We start from the raw sequence: 23,060 nt of genomic DNA, 5'->3' as shown, positions 1-23,060 counted from the left end.
AACCAAGTTTATTTCCTAGCCATTATTTTACATTATGCTCTCTTAATTTTTCACTCAACACACTGCTGACTTTATTTTTGTCCAGAAATAAAGTTTAATAAGATGATCTGCCTACCCACCCCATTCCATCAGCATAAGGAGAGCTTTGTAGTCATAAGAAGATCTCTGTCTTCAGAAAATCAAAGGCGCTGTTTATGAAGGCTTTGTAAAGAATGTGAAATACCAATGTGTTATTTTTCAAGATAGGCTAAATTGTGTTGGTAACTTTATTTGTTCCGAACCAAAAATGATCTTAGAAAAAGTAAATGCAAGAACTCAGATTAGGATTTGTTGTATAATTTAGAGAAACCAAGGCTTCATTTTTAAATCACCACATCTTTGGAATTAATAATTTTTTACTCAAACTAAATTTTTATCTTATCTTTTGATGGCTCCTTATCAGGTAGAGCAAGTAACAGTTGTATTGTTTCTCCATCTCTAACACACAAGGAGAGTTGGACAAGTCAGTTAACCTCTCTGAGCTTCAGCTTCCTCCTCTGCAAAATGAGGATGTGAATACATGGTTTCTGAGCTCAAAATGCTTTCAGTGAAGCTAAATTATCTAAGTCGTATGTGTATGTGCACACGTGCATGTTACATGTATAGTATGCACGTGCACTGAATATCCTTAGCGTGCATGCCATGTGTACATACATTTGCTCCATCTCTATGCAGTTCATTGGTAGGACATTTGTTGTGTATGCTGTGGTGGGGAGTAGCCTAAATGCCCTTTCAGGACCACTGTACTTACTCCCTCAGTTACCTGGTCTTTAGGCCGCTGATGGTGAACAGCTGAGTCCCTTTCCAGGCATTATCCCTGTGCTGATAGAAGCCGCTTGCCCAAGGCTTTGCTCCCTCCACAGGGCAGCCCTCCTTTAATTACTGGCTGATGTAGGGATACAAAGGCCCAGCTTTGTATGGAGAACCACTCTAAAGGGCCATCAAAGCTCCAGAGGCCCCTGTCAAATGGCTCAGGTCTCTGTTGCAACAGCATTGCAGTTCAAATTCTTCCTCTGCCCAGACCTGCTTCCTACACCCTTGAGAAGAGACGTTCTCAAGATTACCCCCGAGTAAACCTCCAGCACATCAGTCTCCATCTCAGAGTCTGCTTCTCAGGGAAGCCAGCCTACAACAAAATGCTCTTTTAGAAACGGATTTACCCCCTTTTAACTTGGCTGCCTTTTGACCAATGACATATCTGATAATGTAGCATGAAACAAAACAAAGCTGGCTGACGGATATGGAGTTGAACATACATTTTCAGCGTTATGAAGGTGTGTCCTTAAAGATGGGTTGATGTACAACCTTCCCAGCCATAGATCTGTACGTGGTACAGCCATGACTCTTGGGACAGTTCACATTTTGAGTAATTACTTTTTATTCCTTCAGCTTTTAATTTTTTAATTTTGAAGCAGAAGATAAAAAGTGACTGGATTTGATCTCTGCAGTCGAATACTTTAGAGTTCAATAATTGAAATGTGTGGATGAATAAGAATGTACTTCATATGCAATTTACAAAGACTGGCAATTTTGCAGCCTTAGAGGTTGAGGTCAAGTTGAGGATTCTATTAAAATAAAAGTATAAGATCTATTCAAACTTAGTGAATATATTTAAAGTTTATTACAAAAAAAAAAAAAAGCTCCAATCCATGGTTTCTGTGGGCAGTCAGGTTGTTGATTTTGTATTGATATTCCGGATGTCAAGGTTGTATAAAAGGAAGCAGACCTGGCATTACCGTCTGATTGGTCTAATTACTATAATAGCCTTGGTAATATTCATTCACCTATTTAAAAATTCTTCTGTTTTCTAAGGTCCTATTCATTCTTCTTGCATTTAAAGCTTGTTTATTTTAGGGACCTTGCTGTTATCACTGACACTTCTCATTCAGAGTCTAGTGAATAGTGGGTATATTAAATGGCCCTGAAGTGTGATTCTGGCATGAGCTCTTAATTTGCTGTTTAATGTCCAGGTTGTCTAGGTACATCTTTTCATGTTTAATTTCAAAAGTCTTTGTTCCTCATATTCATTTTCTCAGAAGAGTTACCTTGCACATGCCCACTGTGTACCTCAGACAGAGGGAGCTGTGTCAGTACGACGGAAGGGATCCAACTTGCTAAAGAACTAGGAGCCACCTATCTGGAACTACACAGCCTTGATGACTTCTACATAGGAAAATATTTTGGAGGAGTGGTAAGTGGAAATTCCAGTCACATAAATTAGAGTCATTTGTCAGGTTGGCTCGTTAGCTGTTTTCCATAGCATCAATTAGAACTTTAGTTTTAAAAGCAGGATTAGTGTTTAACCTTGTGAAATAAAACGGGAGCAAATACAAAAAAGGTTTTGTCAGAGTAAAGCTCTCTAAGTTTGCTTTTCTCTCCAAATGAAACATTTTCTGTTGTCTAACATGATAATTTGAATTTTCCATTTGATGACACTTTACACAAACCCGTGATGTCTGTTTAGCAACTGACATTTTGTCACTTTTAGTGAAAAGATTTAGTAATCTTTACACAGCTTGATGAGCCTGGCGACCTGAACCATCAGGGCCTGAAAGTTCTCCTTCATTTCTGTCTGCTACTTGAGAAGAATGATTTTTCTTCGCTATGTGTGCTTCGGCAAGGTTTCATATACTCCTGATTTTGCTGTAGCTCAAAAAATATCCAGAGGAACTACGTGTACAAATGGCTTCTTGTTAGACAGGTAGTGGGGAGCCAGCGTCTGTTGCTGTGTTGCAGAGGCATCCATTGGGTCCTGCAGGCATTTTGAGGCCCACCTTAGCCCACAGCGCCTACCCTACGACACTAGGACTGCGTGGCCCTTGGAGAATACCTGTGGAGTTGTATCATTTAAGCACTACTGACTTTGGAACTCTCTTTCCAACCCTCTAAGGAGTGACTCCTTTCAACAGACAAATCTAGTAAACATTGACAAGAGACTTAAACCAAAGTAAACCCCACATTAAACGGGAGCACTTTGGATTCTCCATCAGTTCCCTAGCTCTTCATCAAGTACTTTATCCAGTATGCCAGGCTATTCATTGTATATATTCATGTCAAAATGTTGAGGTTTCTACAGATGACCAGAGAAATTTCATTTGTTCTAGAGTTACTCAACTCCAAATAAGAACCAAAGATAAAATAAGAACCCAATATAATAGTTCTGATTTCTGTCAAATATAAATGGCTATTATTCATTCAGTAATGTAAAGAAACAATAATACAGCATTAAGGAAGATACACTCACAATTGATGTTATCAATGACTGTGAGAATCTTCTGTCTTATTTGTTTAGTGATGAGCAGTGGGTAGAAAGGTAAAGAGGGGTGAAATATAATTTTTCTGTCAAGCTGATTATATTGTAGTGGCTTAAAAAAATCCTAGTTCTAAGAATTTTACATTTCCCTGAAATTCCTAGGGAGTTGTGGGTGTGTCGGGGAAGATAGTCTGGTTTCATTTGTTGGAGAAGATGGAGCTCTTGGGGGCCTTTGGTCTCCTGGTTCCCCTTTCCAGGTTCCTGACCCTGAACTTCTCAGGATCGCTCTTCGCATTTCCCAACTCTCACTTTCTCTTCTTTTCTCTCATTGTTTCTCTTTGTTCCTAACACCTAGTGTTGGAGGCATGATGAGAATTGAAGATGTGGTCGAAGTCAGGAGAAAAACTTGGCGGTTTCTTTTTTCGCTAACTCAAGACTTAATGAGAATATGAAAATAAGATGAGAAAGGTCTCGTTTTAGACTCTTGAATAGTAAAGTACAGCTGGGATCTTGAGTGTAAGAAACAATGGTGTTTGCAGGAATATGGATGGAGTGATAATGTCAGAGTGAAAGGAGCATTTTACTATCTTGTGTTTAAGAGTCGGGGAGGAAGAGCTGTGCAGTGTTACCCTCAGACCTGGGCAAGGGTGGCATGTGCTGTGGAGCTCTAGAAAGCCTTATCTGGTCCTCCAGGGGGAGGGGGTTGCACCCCTTCCCACAGGGCACGAGTTGATGGAGCCATGGGGATGTGCCCACTACAGCTAGTAGCTCCCTTCCTGACCTGCATCATCCATGTGGTAGCCACTAGCCACACGTGGCTGTTTATATTTAAATTAGTTAAAAAATAATTCAGTTCCTCAGGTGAACTATCTACATTTCAGGTACTCTATAGCTACATGTAGCTAGTGGCTACTGTTCCGATGATTAGCACCAATGTTATAGGACATTTCCATCAAAACAAAGCAGAGAGTTCTGTGGAACAGTGCTGTAACCATGCTCCCAAACCCGGGACCCCAGAATTCTCTGACCAGCTGGCTCTGAATCTATTTCCCAGGTCTGTACAAGCCTCTTTCCTGGGTCTGTCCTCTTGAAGGTGGACTGCATGGCTGGTGTTTGCACCCCTAGTCCTGAGTGGTGGCTGAGGGGTGACTGCATATGAGGAGTTGGGGAGGGGACAGTGGATGGAGCTTGGTTGTATAGGTGTGGATGTCCACCTGTATGCACCAGCCTCCTCAGGTGAGCAGGTGTGTGTTGGAGGAGGGGGAGAGAAGAGGAGGGGTGGTTTTCGGTCCCAGGAGTTAGGGGCCAGCTCTCCCTATGCTGCATGAAACTCCGAGGACTCTAAGAATTTAAATCTGAGCCTGGCTTTCCAGGCTTTAATGATGACATACTGGTCAAAGCAGGAGGATAGAATATATTTTACGTAACAGTTTATTTTCTTGATTTACAATGCTTAAATATTTAGGTATGTGGTATGTGGACCTCCATTTGTACTTTTGCCCCAGGCCTCGTACGCCTAGAGCTATGTAAGTGCATGTGGTTAAGATATTTAATTTATAAAATAAATGATGTATTTCAAAGTAACTTACTCAGGAAAAAAAGTAGAGTGCGTGTGAACTTTCCTAGTTGATATGGGTGTATGTAGCATAGAGCCAGATCTGTTCTTGCCTTGAATTTCTCTAGTATTAGTTGCTGTGGTTGCCCACAAGATGGTTATTGGCAGTCACACAGTTGTACTGCTTGGCTTTCTTGATTATTCAAGAGAAAATACAGTTCCTGCTTGATTGATAGTTTATTTATGTTTAGACAAGGCACAATCTGTTCTACTTGAAAGATTTTTGTCTTTTTTTAATAAAACAAATTGTTTAAAAGTGTTTGCTAAAGCATACATGTAGTCGGTACTGGCATTAAAAACACGGCAGATGTGGTTTGGGGTACAAATAATCATGTCAGATACATCATTTCGTTGGAGCTTTAATTAAAATTTGATTCATGTTTTAGTTGGAGTATTTTATGATTCAAGCTTTAAATCAGAAGACAAGTGAAAAAATGAAGAAAAGGAAAATGAGCAACTCGTTTCACGGAATTAGACCACCTCAGCTTGAACAACCAGGTGCATTTATTAGCCAATGTCTAGACATTCAGTTGATATTTATTGTAGATCATTTCAGAAGTCATAGCAGTTGTTCTCAATTTTGAGTGTGTTCGGGACTCGTTTGGCATTTTGATTCAGTAAATCTGGGATGGAGCCTGAATCTGATTTTTAAATAAGCTTCCCAGATGATTCAGAAGCAGGTGGTACCTGGACCACATTTTGAGGACTGTTGTCTTGAAAACTTGAGCCTATGTATTCTTAAAAATAGTGTGTGTGGTAGAGAGCTGTTCTAGATTACAGTCTAATGAGAAATAACCAAATGTAATGCATGAAACTTGAGTGGATCCTGGTTCAATAAAAACATCTAAAAGATGTTCTTGGGACAGTTGGGTAAAATTTCAATATGGACAGGAAATTAGATGATATTATGGAATTACTGTTAATTTTCTTATGTACGATAATAGTATTGTGGTTAATAGAAGAATGTCCTTATTTTTAGGAGATAAATGTGAAAGTATTTAGAACTGAACTATCCTGATGATTACAACTTACTTTTAAATGGTTCGTGAGTGAGAGAGGGAGAGAGAAAATCTAGAGATAAAGCCAAAAATGACAAAATATTAATAATTATAGAATTTAAGGGCAAGATATATGTGTGCTCATTGTATCATTCTTTCAACTTTTTTGTGTGTTTGAAAATGTTCATAATACAAGGTTAGAAGACAATAGTTAAAAATAAATAAAATTACATCAACTGTTAGCAGAATTTTTTTTTTTTTTTTGTGGTACGCGGGCCTCTCACTGCTGTGGCCTCTCCCGCTGCGGAGCACTGGCGCCGGACGGCGCAGGCTGAGCGGCCATGGCTCACGGGCCCAGCCGCTCCGCAGCATGTGGGATCCTCCCAGACCGGGGCTCGAACCCGAATCCCCTGCATCGGCAGGTGGGCTCTCAACCACTGCGCCACCAGGGAAGCCCTGTTATCAGAATTTATTGCATAATTTTGTGATAGCAATGGTAAACTAGTACTCTATTCAGGTCAATTAATTATGGATATTATTTTTAAAAGGTACTTGATAAATATTTGTTGAATGAATGAATGTAAGTTAACAAACCAGGAAAGTATAGATTTGTACAGGAAGTCAATTCCAAGTTTTAAAAAATGTGAATACATAGACCGTTAAATTGACTTTGCACTTTGTGGTGTGCACAGTGAAAGGGGCCACGTGGTCTGTTATGTAGCAAACACTGGAGCCTTAAGTACCTTCTGGACGAGAAGAGGAGTGGGGAATAGCCAAATAAATAATACTGACAGATAATTTCTTAGTTCTTATTAATCAAGAAGAGAAAACATACCAGTTCCTCAGAGAAAGCAAAGCATTTCATGTCATTTAGCACTAAAAGGAGTTTCTCCTGTGGGTCTTCATTTGGGAATGCTAGGTGGGATAGTGGGCAGGGCCTTCAGGAGTGTCCTGTCAGCAGTACAGCCTCAGCTTCCACAAGGCTGTCTCTTGTACCCCTTCCAATGGGAGAGATGTGGAATTGCACTGATTGTAACCCAGGGTCCAGTCTGGGTTCACACTGAACATAACCCAGTCTGAGTACACATTTGTTCTGGTGCTGACTTGTTCTAAGGACAGATCCTGGGCTCTGGGGCACATGGTTTTCAAACTGTTCTCAGACTTTAAGGGTCTGTAAGGTGCCTCTGGCAGTGGAGAGGAGGCTGGGTAGGGTACAATGCAGAAAGAGTCTGCCTCCCAACCTACCTTGTTGTTGTCCATTTTGTAGACAGGAGTTTTGCTTTAGAATAAAGAATTTTTATTCCTGAAGAAGTTTGAATTGCACTTGTTTAGATGGTTGCATAACCTTCAAGCAACCCTTCACAGATCACACTGTCCTCAGCGCAGCTGTTGCAGAGAGTTCACAATTAGGACCTATGATGAGGGCCTAGATTGTGGTCCTCTGTGTGGAGGTCCTGCATTGATGGAGGCTAATCTAATTTTGTTAGCAATCACGCTAGGAAATGGAAGGTAACGTCCCCTCTTGGAACTCAGGGAGCCTAACAGCAATCTCCCTGAGGTGTACTGAGGGGAAGGAGCTGGTTCTCGGGAAGTATAGTGTTTTACCAGGAGGAAAAAAAAAATTTAGCATCAGAATAAAATGTTCACGATGGTTTCAAACAGTAGAGTCTAAGACTCTGAGCCCTAGCTTTGAACAGCTGCAGTTTTAACAATTTATCCCTCCACCTCCATTTCTAGTCCCAGAAAGAAAGCAACTTCAGATGTGAGGTTGGGTTCTTCAGAATTTATTCAGTAATTTCTTTGAGTTTTTTCATCAGGTGAAAGTAAAGGATGATGGCAACCAACATACTAAAATTCAGTATTTGGAGAAAAATTTTATTTTGGGACACACATAGTGAGAAATGCTCTTTATGGCATTAGTACATTTTTCATTTGCACTACACAGAGTAAATACAGTATTTCTGTGTGTCTGTTTTAATCCCTGGATAGTTAGTTTATATGTGTTCATAATTAGATTGAGCTATACAGAAAGTGCTGTTTTATAGGTCAAAAATGGCCAAATATTGGCAACTTCATATAATTCAACCTAATAATACTAAAAAATATTGTTTTGTTGTGTTTAAAATAAACCGGAAATGATGGGGGCCCATAGACCTAAAGAATAATTTATTATTTTTTTTCTTCTTTGAAACAGAAAAAATGCCTGTTTTGAAGGCTGAAGCATCACATTATAATGCTGACCTAAATAACTTGCTGTTCTGCTGCCAGTGCGTGGACGTGGTATTTTACAACCCAGATTTAAAGGAAGTGGCTGAGGCTCACAAGATCGTTCTCTGTGCCGTCAGCCATGTTTTCATGCTGCTTTTCAATGTGAAGAGTCCTGCTGACATTCAGGATTCCAGTATCATCCGAACTACCCAGGATCTCTTTGCTATAAACAGAGATCCTGCGTTTCCAGGTGCTAGCCAGGAGTCTCCAGGCAACCCACCCTTACGAGTCATTGTTAAAGATGCCCTCTTCTGTTCTTGTTTATCGGACATTCTGCGCTTCATTTATTCAGGTATCTTGTCAAATGGTTCTGGCACATTCTCATAAGCTTTTGAAATGAAGTATGGCCTGTGGTCTCAGGTATACTGGTTGGTTTCACGTTTCTTTTCTTCCTACCATCTGAGGTGACGATTATACATGAAGTAGTATTTGCTTTATCGATAGGAATTGGTCCAAGCTTTCTGTCTCTTTACAAGTTTCCTTGCCTTGGTTTTAAATCTACTTGTAAAAACAATAATCTCTTTTCCTATTGAACAGCTATGTTAGTACTTTATTTTTAAAAAACTCCAAAATGTGAAAATACAAGAATTTATTGTCCAGTTTAACTTTAAAGAAATAAAATACTTCAAGTATATATGAAAATAAGTGTCTTTAGCTACTTATTCATTTGTTTTGTTTGACCCAGATTTTGGAGGGAATTGAGGAGAGAAGTTAGCATGGTCATTGCATTCAGTTTAGCAACTAGAAACAGTTGCTGAAGTTAGTCTAAAGTTAGTTCAAGCTGAGATCTGATCAACTTTGACTGTGATTATTTTAGACTTTACTTCTTTTATTTACTGTGCTCTTTGTAATATTCAGCTTATCAATTGTTTTTCTTCTTGTCCTTTAAAAAACTGAGTAGCATGTATATTCTAAAAATTAGACTCTTTATGAGTTATTTTAGCAAATGAACTAAAAGTCTCACATCTAAGTGTCCTATATAGGAATGGAAAAGCATGGATGTAAAGTGATTTTTAAAGTAAGCATCTAAATATACATTTTCTGAAGATTTCTCTCTTTTTTTTTTGCAATATGTGGGCCTCTCACTGCTGTGGCCTCTGCCGCTGTGGAGCACAGGCTCCAGACGCGCAGGCTCAGCGGCCATGGCTCACAGGCCCAGCCGCTCCGCGGCATGTGGGATCCTCCCAGACCGGGGCACGAACCCGCATCCCCTGCATCGGCAGGCGGACTCTCAACCACTGCGCCACCAGGGAATCCCTCTCTTTTAAAAAAAATATTATTTATTTATTTATGGCTGCATTGGGTCTTCGTTGCTGCGCACGGGCTTTCTCTAGTTGCGGTGAGCGGGGGCTACTCTTCGTTGCGGTGCGTGGGCTTCACTTGTCGCGGAGCACGGGCTCTAGGCGTGCAGGCTTCAGTAGTTGTGGCACGTGGGCTCAGTAGTTGTGGCTCACGGGCTCCAGAGCACAGGCTCAGTAGTTGTGGTGCACGGGCTTAGTTGCTCTGTGGCATGTGGGATCTTCCCGGATCAGGGCTTGAACCTGTGTTCCCTGCATTGGCAGGTGGATTCTTAACCATGGCGCCACCAGGGAAGTCCCAGATTTCTCTCTTCTTTAATTTTCTTTTTCTACTTGGAATCATCTGCTGATGAATTATTAGGTTGAGGTAGATCCTTCTCTGCAATGTGTCGGGAGAAACATTTATGATCTGTTTTTAGACTTCAGAATTGGAGATTGATGACAAGTTTATAAAAGTTTGCAAATAAAGAAAAAAGTATTATTTAGCATCAAAGATTTGGGTAGCCTTCAGTTGAAATGATTGATGTTAAGATTTCCCTTTTTTTCATTTGGGTTGTTTTTAGTTTTAAAAGTTAAAATAAAAATTAATGGTTGTGAAAAATACAGTTGCAGCATGCAGATTTAAGTGGTTTAAAAATATACATATTGGAGTAGAATGTGATGGTAGGTATTAAATCCATTGTTCAGTGAATATTGGCTTGGAAAAGGCATAAATAACCACTCCTAGAGAGCATACCAGCACAGTGCCTTCAGCATGGAGGCTTCTCTGTAAGTGCTGGTTGAACTAGTGAGTAGACTCTAGTAGCTGTGAATCATATGAATAAACCAGATAAGTTAGAGACTTCATTTAGTACTACGGATTTTTATGTTTAAACTTAGAATCTCACAGTTCAGAATTTAAGACTAATTTTGAAAAACCAAAATGTTTACATGTTAAAGAAAAAAAAGTCTTTAATGATATGTCAGAGAACCATGAAGGAAGTGTTTGGCTTTTCTTTTCAATGAGTTTGCTGTTGAAATTATAAATTATTTAGCAAGTTTCCCACAGTATCCATTAAATACTTTCAAAGGCACACAAACACTTTGAGGTCAGTTTTATCCTCTTTAATACGGTAGCAATAAAATAGCTAGATGTCTCTCCAGTGACAGAACCTGCTTGTCTTTCTCCTAGGGAGTAATTTTTTTTTAACTGTAAAATTAATACTTGCAGATGGAAAAAAGGGGGAAAGAAAAGAAAAAGTTATCCTCATCCCCCAGTCCCCTTCCCCAGAGTCCATTATAACTTTTTCATGTGTTCACTCTAATGCATTTTGAAAGAAATTAATATATTGAGAAACTTGCATTAATGAAAATGTAATTTTTGGTGAGTGCTGTTTTCTGGGAACCACAGGTAGTTTCCATGGCTGGAGCACAGAGTGGGAGGTGATGACTGGAAGGAGCTGAGGCTGGCAAGGCCAGTGGGAGCTCTTCCTGCTGTCCTTAGAAGCTGATCTAGAATTTTATGCATGATCAGACTGGGCTTTAGAAAGATCATCTCTGGTGATGGTGGGAAGACAGGAGTCCAGTCAGAAGGCCCTGTTATTCTGGAGCTCAGCCTTAGGAAGGCCAACATTCTGACAACAGGTAGTTGGTTGGTCTTGCGGCTTGTCCATCATCTGGACCGGTGCTTTTCAAACCTTAAAGTGCATACAAGTCACCTGGCGATCTTGTTAATGTACAGATTCTGATTCAGTGGGACTGGGGTGGGGCATGAGGTTCTGCATTTCCAACAGTCTCCAGGCAGTGCTGAGGCCATGGATCACAAGTAGCTGCAGCACCTGCTCTTGAAAGAACTGGGACCAGCCACAGCAGATAAGGGCCTGGAATTCAGCCCAGAGGCCCAGGAGAGGAACCCAGTTATTAGTCTCAGGGCACAGGGTCAGAATGGAGTCAGCTGCAAGGCTGACTGATGCGGAGCTCTCTGGAACTGGGGCTGCCTGTGCCTTCTTGTAGCCCCTGCCTGAAGTTGGGGAAAGTGAATGCTTAGCAGTTGGGTGAAAACTAAGTAAGCCTGGGAATAGGGCAGAGGGGCATGATGGCAGGGAGGAGTTGCTGAGCTACAAGCCCTTGACCAGTTCAGAGCTCAGGCTTTGTAGTCTGATACTGAGCTATTAACGTTTCTGCTTTGAACTCTGCTTGTACGTGACCCAGTCAAGAGGTGGTGTCAGGTATGACCAGGGCCACAGGCCATTGACCTGGGGCTACAGGGAGACCCGGATGTGGGTTGAGGAAACGGGAAAATAAATGCTTTAGCAGGTACCTGTTAATTATTCTTTAATTATTTACAAAGTATAACCTTAGACTCAAGCAAAAATGATATTGTTTGCTGTGTTTGAAAGACATTAAAGCTATATTTGCACAGTAAAGACAATTTTGAAAAATGCAGAAAATTTGTTAAGAGAAGAAAAATCAACCAGATTCCCATTCTCAAATGTCTAAGCGTTTATTGATGTTTTGTTTTACCCTTTTAGTCTTTCTGAATAGGTTACTTTATTTATTTATTTTTTATTTTTTTATTTTTTTGCGGTACGCGGGCCTCTCACTGTTGTGGCCTCTCCCGTTGCGGAGCACAGGCTCCGGACGCGCAGGCTCAGCAGCCATGGCTCACGGGCGCAGTCGCTCCGCGGCATGTGGGATCCTCCCAGACCGGGGCACGAACCTGTGTCCCCTGCATCGGCAGGCGGACTCTCAACCACTGCGCCACCAGGGAAGCCCTGAATAGGTTACTTTAAAAAAAAAAAAAATTTGTTTTTAATCAAAGCAAACTAAAATATTAAACCTAATTTTTTTTTTCTTAGAGACTTCAATAAAGAGGCCAGGCTTGTGTGTTTTGTTTGTTTGTTTGTCTTATTGTTGTTGAACATTTAAAAACTTTTGAACAGAGCACAAGTCTTAAGACCCAATTACACACTGGTTTCCTCACAGCAGCCCAGGCCTGCCCGCGGGTTATGTAGGGAACCGCGGAGGACAGGAGCCAGTTGTACTCACGTCAGTTGGGCTGGGATACACAGGCAGAACTCCATGACAGGGCGTGCTTGGGAATATTTGCCCTGAGCAAAAACATGGGCTGGAAAACCCTATTAAACCTATCTCCTGCTTTATATTTAAAAAAATGAACCAAATTACAAAGACTGTCTTAATTCTTTTTAAATAACATGTTTCTTTTTTTTTAACCTTTAGGAATTTGAAATTTTGTAGGTACTGTGTCACCATGGACGTTTGGGTCCTGTATTTAGGAAGGGCCTGTTTCATCCTCTGGTTAACACTTTACCCATATAATAAAGGCTGCTGTTTATTTTCCTATTCAAATTTCTGAGCAAACAGATACAGTGAAAGTGTGTATGTTTTGCATATGTTAATTTCCTCTTGGAAACTGCTAACGCTGCGTAATGTCTGAGTACTTAATGACTAATACTGAGGGAAGAATAATCTGAAAAGTGAGGCCAGTGGTTTCCTGGTCTTGAGGAGTAATCCTTAAATGGTGTACAATTGTAACATTCTTATAATATACTACACAGTCTTTATGCTGGCAAATTCCTGAGTCACGCGATCTCAGATGGTGAGGAATTGAAGTCTTTGTAAGAGCCTCAAGAATTTAGCTTTGAGCTCTTCCTGCCACAGATGGCCCTTAGAATTTCACATCACTTAATGAAATGCTGCCAGAGTAAATGAATCTGTGGAAATGAGCATAGTATTCTCCAGCTCCTGAAATTTTTCTGCACTGCATGAAAACACAGCTGAATGCACACGGGTAGACCATGCTCTCTAAGGGTCTAAGTAAATAGGTGCTCTGAGAAGTTAACTAAAGAAAATCACAGTCAGTTATGCAAGACAAGTCCTAGAGCTCTGCTGTACATACAACATTATGCCTTTTGTTAACATAATGTATTGTGTACTTAAAATGATGTTAGGAGGATAGATCTCATGTTAAATGTTATTACCACACACACACAAAAAAAGAAAAGAAAATCTTAGCCTGACTATTGCTTTATTAGCACCTAAGTGTCAAAGATGGTTTGATTAGCATTTCTAATTATGAAAACAGCCCAATCATTAGAGTGCCCTTATGAACTAGTCTTACTTTCCTTTTCAGTTATTGGATCTTTCTGTGTCTGTTCTCAAACAGATTGGTGGACTGTAGAGATTTACCTGCTACTAATCCCGTATATTTAGATTTGATGCTTACTTTCTTTCAGATACTCTTCTGAATGGAGATATATTGTGTAGATGTTCTTTAGTTAATATAATTTTACTTTTAAGAAACAATATCTGTGCTGTCCTTTAACATGCATGAGTGTAGACAGTCAAAACTACATACATACACTGTTGCATGCCACTGACCCTGTTTTTGGTTTTTTTTTTTTTTTGCGGTACGTGGGCCTCTCACTGTTGTGGCCTCAGACCATTGCAGAGCACAGGCTCCGGACGCGCAGGCTCAGCGGCCATGGCTCACGGGCCCAGCCGCTCCGCGGCATGTGGGATTTTCCCGGACCGGGGCACGAACCCGTGTCCCCTGCATCGGCAGGCGGACTCTCAACCACTGCGCCACCAGGGAAGCCCTGACCCTGGGTTTTGATAGTGGATGAAATGTCTAAAGGAAGAGCAATAGTTGTCAGCTCTCAATGCACATTAGAATCACCTGGGAGGCTCTTAAAATTGATGTCCGGGCCTCAGCCTGAGAAATTCTAATCTAACTGGTCTGGGGATAAAACCTCCTCCAATGGTATTTTATAAAAGATCTCCAGGTAAATGTAATGCACAGCTAGAGGTGAGAATCACTGGCATAGAGTGAATTTTCTTGATTTGGGGTCCCTTGGCTTCTAAGGCGTTCTTCTACTCTTAACATTTTTAAAAAATATTTTTAATTACCTTTTTTATTATTTTTTAACATCTTTTTTGGAGTATAATTGCTTTACAATGGTGTGTTAGTTTCTGCTTTGTAACAAAGTGAATCAGCTATACTCCTAACATTTTTATACAGTCTGCAATGTCTGTATGTGCATTGGAAATTTTCGGGAGTGGTGAGCCAAAAATTTATCAGATTGTGAAAAGAGTACGTGACTTTAAGTTGAAAATTATTAGTCGAGGAAGAGGAAAACTACTACACTTCGCTTCTGTCAGCATTCTTGTCAAGGGCAGGTAAGGAGAAGTTAGGCAAACATGCTAAGTGCTGCAGGGCTCAGCTGTAATGAGGCCTGAGAGCAACTGGACTGTCAATTTGACTCTTCCGATGAGCTTTGGATCTCCTTGGTACAGCCTAACTGCAATTGCCTGATCTCATTGGTTCAATAAATGTTTATTCTGTGCCCTCTCCACTCCCCAGTATTCATGAAGGCATCTGGCAAAGTTCTGGGTACATGAAGGGAAACATCAGAAGAGCTAGATTGAGAGTAGATAGGAAAGGATCTCGAGTTACCCAGAGAGGTGAAGCGACTTGCCTAAATTAACACCAGTCATTACTGGCAGAGATAAAACTAGAAACTGGGTCTCCCAGTTGTGTCTACACCTTTTTGAGTTATATTTTTAGGAGTTAGGACTTTCTATAAGCCATGGGATGGATAGGGGTAATCTCAAAATACACTTTTGGAAATTTATCAGCATTGATAACAAGATACATTTGATGGGGAAAAGGCCACCCAGGAGCAGGGAGGCTGGGTAGGAGGCTGCTGTAGGCCAAGTGAGAGGAGTGTTTGGGGAAAAGGGGAGCTTTTGTTGACCCTGTGTTTTGTCAGACACGGAGGAAAAGGGGCTGACAGAATTGAAGTGAGCCTAGAAAGAGATGGCTTGAAAGTGGGTTGGGGTGAAAACAAGGGAGGAAGGGACCAGGTGGGGTGATTTTTTTCTAATGTCATGGTTGTGTAGCTCATCAGAAAATTATCGAGCTCCCTTCTTCAGGGTGGTTCTGTAGACTTGGCTGTGGAACATCCTACTCTGACCCTGACAATGCATGAGACCTTCTGAATACATTCTGCTCCTTTGCCTGGTGGCAGTCACTACTCTCCATGATGAGTATGATTTAATTCAACCTTAGAAAGGACCACAACTACCTCTTACTCAGGGCAAGTAAATAATTTGGGTTTGGACCACTTGTGACGGGAACTCATATACTAGCCACTGCTGTTATCACTAGCTGATCACCTACTATAAAGAGATAGTAGCTGTTCAGGAAGAAGGACTCCAGGTTTTGAGAAATAATTTAGGTGAAGGCAAACTTTTTTTTTTTTTTTGCGGTACGTGGGCCTCTCACTGCTGTGTCCTCTCCCGTTGCGGAGCACAGGCTCCGGACGCGCAGGCTCAGCGGCCATGGCTCATGGGCCCAGCCGCTCCGTGGCATGTGGGATCTTCCCGGACCGGGGCACGAACCCGTGTCCCCTGCATCGGCAGGCGGACTCTCAACCACTGCGCCACCAGGGAAGCCCCAAACTTTTTTTTTTAATGTGAGAGCTGTTTAAATGTTTTAGTGTAATTACATGGATATATATTTTATAAATAAAAATTAAAAGAAAATACTAAAAAAAAGGAACATTGATACCTAATAAAAGATTTATTTTTATTCCTGCTGTAACAGAAAATCCAATGTATATTAATTTGTTCACAGGCGCCTTCCAGTGGGAAGAATTGGAAGAAGATATCAGGAAGAAGTTGAAAGATTCTGGGGATGTTTCAAATGTAATTGAGAAAGTTAAATGTATTTTAAAAACACCAGGAAAGGTAAATTAGTTTATTGTAAGTTAGATTACTTTGACTTTCTCTGAATTGTAACTGATATACTATGGATGAATATACTGAGTCGTGAGGAGTGTCAATAATATATAGTTTTCCTTTAAGTATATTTTTTTCCGTTTAAATATTTTAAATATAAACATGATTTCTTGCTATCTGTGATTTTAATTCATGTAAGAATTCAAATATGTGTGAGTCATGTCTTTAAAATGTTGGTTTGTGAATTCCATTCTCTGAGACATTCCCCTGGGGCTCTGGGAATATGCAATCTATGTCAAGAATGAAGGGCTGTTGAATTTGTCCAGTTACAGTTAAGCTTGCTGTGGGGGGATGCCTTCTCACTGCTCATGATTTCACTCCAAACAGCTTTCAGGGGCAAGCCAGTTTCTGTGTGTGTCTTTTTCAAGAGTTCTGAGAAATCTGTTTGACTAGGTAGACAGTTAAGGATTTGTTTCTCACCTAGTATAGATTTAAAATTACACATTAGGTTCAAAGATTATAAAAATGTAGACTTCGTATATGGTCATAAACTTGTACACATGAAAGCTCTAGTAACTGAGATTGTGCAGAGTCTATAAGGGCCTTAAAAGTAGGTTTGTTAAATTTTAAGATGACTGCATTATACAGTTTAGCCAGTGTATTCTTATTTCAGATTCTGTGATAAACAAATTGGCTACAGTAGATAAAAAAGGTAAGTTGTGTGCAATGCTTAGCAGAATATAGGTTTATATTAACTGTAAAAAAAAGATTATTTCTTTAATTTTTATACAGATGACTGTCAATTCTACAACCTAAGTTTATTAACAATTTAAGGTAATATTTTAAAACTGCATCAACTTTTATAAAGACTCCCAACTATTTTTTAATTGAGAAAATGATCTCTCTCTTTTTTTTTTTAAACAAAGTAACATGGAATTAAGGGGCAAGACCTTTCTTTTCTTGTTTTACTAACACATTGAAGTAGGTACACAGAAGCTGTCCAGTTGTTCAGATGTATGGCTGGGTGGTAGCTCTCTTACAATTTAATTCAACTAAATAATTCTTTTGTAGAAACGTGCACATAAGCTTGCATTCTGCTTTTCATAAGTTCCCTAGATTAACTTGTTCATGGACCAGTGAAAATGTACATCTGTATTCTCTGCAGACTTCTGCCCTCCCATTTTTTTTCAAATTCAAGACTTAGGTGAGAGTTCCCTGGTGGCCCAGTGGTTAGGATTTGGGCTTTCACTGCCATGGCCTGGGTTCAATCCCTGGTCGGGGAACTGAGATCCAACAAGCCACGTGATGCAGCCAAAAAAAAAAAAAAAAAAAAAAAAATTCAAGACATAGGTGACAAGGAAATCTGTTATACAGATTCAGAATCTGTATATATCCATACCTGAAATAAATCTACACATACTCATGATGTACAAATTCATAAGCTTTATATAAATGGTTAGGATGGAAATGTTGCCTTTTGTTCTAAACCTGAGCCTTTCCTTGGGTTGGATTCTGAACACAGCCATTCCTTTGGGTACCAAGAATAAAACAAATTCTTCTGGGGGAAGGGAAAGCTGGGGACTATATTATTCCATGAAATTGAACTAAATTCCCTCCTTTGCAGAGGAGGACAGAAGAGTTCTTCTGTGGTTTCTTCCTGGGCTTTCTTGGGGTAAGGGACTCTCCTTCATTGAGTATTGGGAATCAGGAAGTAAACATTTAACCTGTGAGTCTGCCACAAATAACCTGTGGCTTTGAGTAAGTCTTCTCAGGGCTTTTTATAAAATGAGGGGTAAGCTGGCTGATTTCTAAAGCCCCTGCTAGCTCTCAGGTTCTGGTGATGCCTTTTCACTGTTCCTCTCCTTTATGTGTGGCAGTCACCCAGACCCTCTCCACGAGTTCCTTCAATGTGTATTAAAGTATATTGTGTGTAGGACCTGAGACTATAAGAGCAGGATTTGTATGATCCTGTTTTGGTTGTCTGTTTAGCTCATGGATGTCATTCTGGAGTGTATGTTCTTCTTTGAGAGGAAGGATAACATTTTTTCCTTCTCTCCAGACATTTTAACTTCCCACCATAGTAGATTAACCCAGAGTGGGGAGTAGGTGCCGTTTATTCTTATTGCTAAAGTTGTGTGCTTGGTTATTTCTTAGGGATAAAGCTTTCTGAATTCCCTACCTAGCCAAGCAGAGGGTCAGAGTCTGACCCAGGCTGAGGTTCTGAGCGTCAGTCAGGGAAATGGGTGATGGGGGAGGGAAGAGCAGCTGGCCCTCAGTTTCTGGGGTTGGCAGAAAGGATTGTCTGAAGGATCACAGAAAGGATAAACAAAGCATCAAATCCTGAGTGGGGAGCAGAGGAAGGCTGGAAACCCCAAGGTCAGACATGGTGTTCGGGGAGCCTGCCAGTTAGCAGTCGTGAGAGGACAGATAGGTGTGGTCATGGGACAGGTTCTTTAGAGCTCCAGGTTATAGATGCAGGCAACCTTTGATAATCAAGATTCCAGCAATGACGACTGTGGGCAGGAAAGATATTTAGGATTATAAGTTTGCAGATTAAGACGGAGATGAATTAATCCATCACTCTCAGGTGTTTTAATGTTGGATCTAGTGAGCAGTGGGACATGGTGTGATAGGTGAAACATATGTTTTCTTAATTACAAATTAAGTTTTGTGTATATATTTTCTTAATTAGTGAATAAACAAGCAGGTTGTATATGCAAACATATTTTACTAGGTGTTCATGTGAGATTGCACTACTGTTGTCTGTTTCCCAGCTAACAAAAGCCCGTGGGGGTCCAGGACCCCACAGCTTCTCAGCTGTAGAGTCGAGTTTTCACTTAGCCAATTCCTTCACCGCCGTGAGTGCTGCATAGGGCAGTGTTGCTCATTGACAGATAGCAGATGTAGTTCTTGAGGGTAAGTTTCCGTGAAAGCTGTGATCAGAGATGCCATAGAGTAGATAATCATTACTTCTTTAGACATTTAGCACAGTTTTCCAAATTCTCTAGGCAAATTACCAGAGCATATTGTATAACATTTCCCCTTGTATTTTTATTTTTCCTTATAGTTTAATTGCCTGAGGAACTGCAAAACCTATCAAGCCAGAAAACCTCTATGGTTTTATAACACTTCCCTCAAGTTTTTCCTTAATAAACCAATGCTTGCTGATGTCGTCTTCGAAATACAAGGTATAGTTCAATTTTTACAAAGTTCATTATTCATTTTTATTTCTTGTTTTCTTACCTGACTTTCTATTTCAGCTTTGAATATTTTGGGTGAAGGAGTGACTGTCCTCTATTGTAGGATGTAGATTAACACGGCTTGAATTTCGCCAAAAATTTTCTAGGGAAATGAGATATTTTATTAAAATAAGAAAAGAAATGGATATATTTTTTCCTTCTTTTTATTTCCTTACCCAATGTTTCATTAACTTGTAGGCACCAGCAAGGGATGGGGTGATCTGTAATATCACCCCCTTGTATATTGTTGTTTGTGTGTTTCTTTAAGGTCCTAGTTTTTGAATCATCTGAAACCAGCCCCCTTAACATTATATTACCTGTAGTTTATTTTTTCAGCTCTCTTAATTGAGCAAAAGGAGCTACTCTGGTTGAGGGTCATGCCTGGCTTACATCAGGCATCCTTAGATATTGCTACATTTTCTCCTTATGGCACTCAGAATTATCACCAGAGCAACGGAGAGCTGCTTTTTATCTCTGTAGGAAAGTAATGCTACCTAATTTTAATAAACATGAACTGTGTTAATGCCCATTATTGATTATTCGCTTGGACACTTTGGTCACTTTAGTAGATTGAAAGCATAGTATTAAAAATGAATTGTGAAATACCTTCAGTTATGCAAGAAGGCTAGAAGGAGTTGTTTCAGATGACTTAGGTAGCACTTCAGGTGGGCTATTACCAAAAGGAAGATATAATTTAATTTTATGGTAGAAATGTATGGCAGCTAACAGTAATTTACTTTTTAAAAATTTTCCCCAGAAAGATCGTTTTACTTGTAACTCTGGTCACTTGCCAAGACAAACAGTGAATTGGAAACTTTCCAAGGTGCCTTTGGCTAAGCTACTGTTAGTAGCTGCAATGTTAGCGTGGGCCACTGAGAATGGGACAGTGAGTGACCTTGAAATTATATAAAAAATGATTTGGAAAAAAGAAAGGTAACAAGGGACTAAATTTGCTTATAATTTGCGTAGGAAGCACTGACACCAAACATTGTTAATGTAACCTACTGAAAAGATTTTCATGGGGAATATTTAATGCATGAAAATATATGTTGTATTAAGAGAAAAGAAACAGCAGTGATGTGGAGAATCCTTTCTCATAGTCTTTTGCTTTTCTTCCATGATTCCACCTACCGGCCCTTTGCAGGCACCTGCTCACACCCCACCTTTGCAGACGCTGGATCTGCAAGGGTTCTTGTAATGCCTGTGCTGATGCTGAACGGCAGCTGCTCTAGTGCCCTTTGTAGCCTCCTCAGCTCAACAACCAAGGCCTCCAAGGGAATCAGGAGCAGAGTGAAGCAGGAATGGGTGGAAGCAGGGTCCAGCAACAGCTTCTCTGCCAGAAGCTGGAGGAGAGGCAAACTGCGCTCTGAGGAGTGTGGGGAGGGCAGCTTCCAGTGTGTAGAAGCAGCAGTGTTGTCTGCTCTGGAGGAGGGTCTGGAGCCCTAGCTCTAGCCTTGGCTTTGCATTCCAACCAGTGTGTGCCCTTGGGCAAGTCCTTAATATGTCTGGCCTTGAGTCTTCTCAGTTGTAGTGGAGAAAGTGAACCATGTAGAGTCTAAAAGGTCCTTTTTAGCGTTAAGCTTGATGAGATGATAGTAACAGACCAGGTCAGGGTCTTGCTTGGATGCATATTTCCTATATATAATAGGTTTATATATATATAATATATATATAATATATAATTATTTATATATAATACTATATACAATAGGTTTTGTTGTGTTACTTTACATTGCTGATCCTCTGTTTCCTCACCTATAAAATGGGGATACTAGTTTCTACCTGGGAGAGTGGTGAGTGGTCATGGAGATGAGATGGTGCATATAAAGGTGTGTTTAGAGGCCTGATGGGCAGACTCCACGACTCTTCCCCTACAGTGGCATCCAACACTGGTGGATCACTGCTTTTTTTGTGTTCTGAACCGAGGGCTGCAGCAAATCCTTTTTAAAAAATGTTCCAGGCATCACTGACAACTGGCTGGAGTTGACATGGGATATAAAACCTATTTACTATCTCTGAAATAAATAGTCATCAAATATATACATATACAAATATATATATATATATATATGTACACAAATATATGTGTACATGTATGTATATATATAAAAGTACCACCCACAATTTGTTGTTTGAGTTTGTATCTTTTTCCATTAAATACTTTTTAAAAAAAGCAGCTCTAAAACTAGTCATGGTAAACTTTTGGATCTGATGTAGAAAGATGTGTTTCCTTTTGACATTTGAATCTGTGCCTTGTGAAAAATACTTGTACAGAGTTATATTCTGTCTTGTTTACTTAGTACATATTCTAAATCTCTCTTGAGCTAGGCAGGTTTCCTGTTTTCAGAATAAAACAAAAAATGATTCTAAAAGTTTCATTTTTGAAACTTGGCAAGTAGTGTGAAGAAGGTATGACAAATGAAGTGTTTTATTTTAGTATATACTAAAAACAAAGATCTTTGATAATCTGTGCAAAGTTACTAGAAACTTGGGCTTTTAAATTTTGTTTCACTCTTAAAACTCTTTTCCTTAAAAAAAATTCTTAAAAAACAATAACAACAATTAAATACTCCAAAGGAAAGTTACTTTAGGCCTTGACATTTTGAAAGGACATGTTTATCTCTTAGCTTGAAAATTGATGTCCTTTTCCCCCCAGTAATTCTTCAGCTCTATCCTGTTGCTGTTGCATAAATAATCATTGCATTATTTTCATTCAGCATGTTTTATACAGTGCTTATACATTTATACAGTTTATATACAATGTTTAAAAATGTGACTATACTGAGGTATTGTATTACAGTTTCAAATAGAACAATTTATAACACCAAAACAGTAGTTTGAAAAGGTGAGAAACAGAAATGGATGTTTTCTTGGAGTTATAATGTTTTTTCAAACTAAATTCGAAGCTTGAAATGGGCTTTGAAAATGCTTTAAGGTACTGAGTGTTTTGTTGCTGGTTTTGTAACTCTGTTGTAACTACATTATCAACGGAAAATTTCTGTTAAAATTTTAAGGTTACCCATCAAGCTTCGTTCCCATCTGCTACTATCTACTGCGTATTTTCTTGCCAATCTTAAATCCCTCTGCTTAATCCAAGTGATAGGTCATCTAGTTTGTTTAAGCCATACTTCTAATTTTCTTTTTCTCTTTTTCATGGTTCCCTATTTAAGATTTTAAGACAAAAGTTGCAAGTCAAATAACATTGCCTGTTTGAATTCCTTTTTTTTTTTTTTTTTTTTTTTTGCGGTACTTGGGCCTCTCACTGTTGTGGCCTCCAGCCGCTCCGCGGCATGTGGGATCCTCCTGGACCGGGGCACGAACCCGTGTCCCCTGCCTCGGCAGGCGGACTCTCAACCACTGCGCCACCAGGGAAGCCCTGAATTCCTTTTTAATTACCGTGTACAAATATATCCAGCATGCTTTAGTTATGGAAACTGGTTATCCCCCAGAGATGGACACTATAACCTTGAGGGCAGGTGACCTAAAGGCAAAGAGGCAGAGAGGAAGGGGAAAGGGCTGAGAGGGGAGGCTGCCTGCTCATAGGTGTGAGGACCTGGGAAGAGAGCTCCTGTGGCTTCTCCCTGCGCCCTCCTGGGGGAGGTGCACCTG

The 23,060-nt window shown here is 40.0% G+C and overlaps 1 protein-coding gene across 1 annotated transcript in view; it reads left to right on the top strand.

Moving 5' to 3' along the window:
• RHOBTB3 (Rho related BTB domain containing 3) overlaps positions 1-23,060 on the top strand; it is a 55,995-nt gene that overhangs the window by 15,662 nt on the left and 17,273 nt on the right. The window contains exons 4-8 of the mRNA XM_027100582.1: positions 2,076-2,230; positions 5,294-5,405; positions 8,100-8,465; positions 16,109-16,221; positions 19,280-19,400. Of these exons, the coding sequence (XP_026956383.1) occupies positions 2,076-2,230; positions 5,294-5,405; positions 8,100-8,465; positions 16,109-16,221; positions 19,280-19,400 (867 nt within the window). The remainder of the gene's footprint in view (positions 1-2,075; positions 2,231-5,293; positions 5,406-8,099; positions 8,466-16,108; positions 16,222-19,279; positions 19,401-23,060) is intronic.

Source organism: Aethalodelphis obliquidens, unplaced genomic scaffold (assembly GCF_003676395.1).
Source record: "Aethalodelphis obliquidens isolate GAN/ISIS:26980383/991018 unplaced genomic scaffold, ASM367639v1 scaffold4, whole genome shotgun sequence".
Classification (NCBI taxonomy): Eukaryota; Metazoa; Chordata; class Mammalia; order Artiodactyla; family Delphinidae; genus Aethalodelphis; species Aethalodelphis obliquidens.
This window is presented reverse-complemented; position numbering and strand designations above follow the sequence as displayed.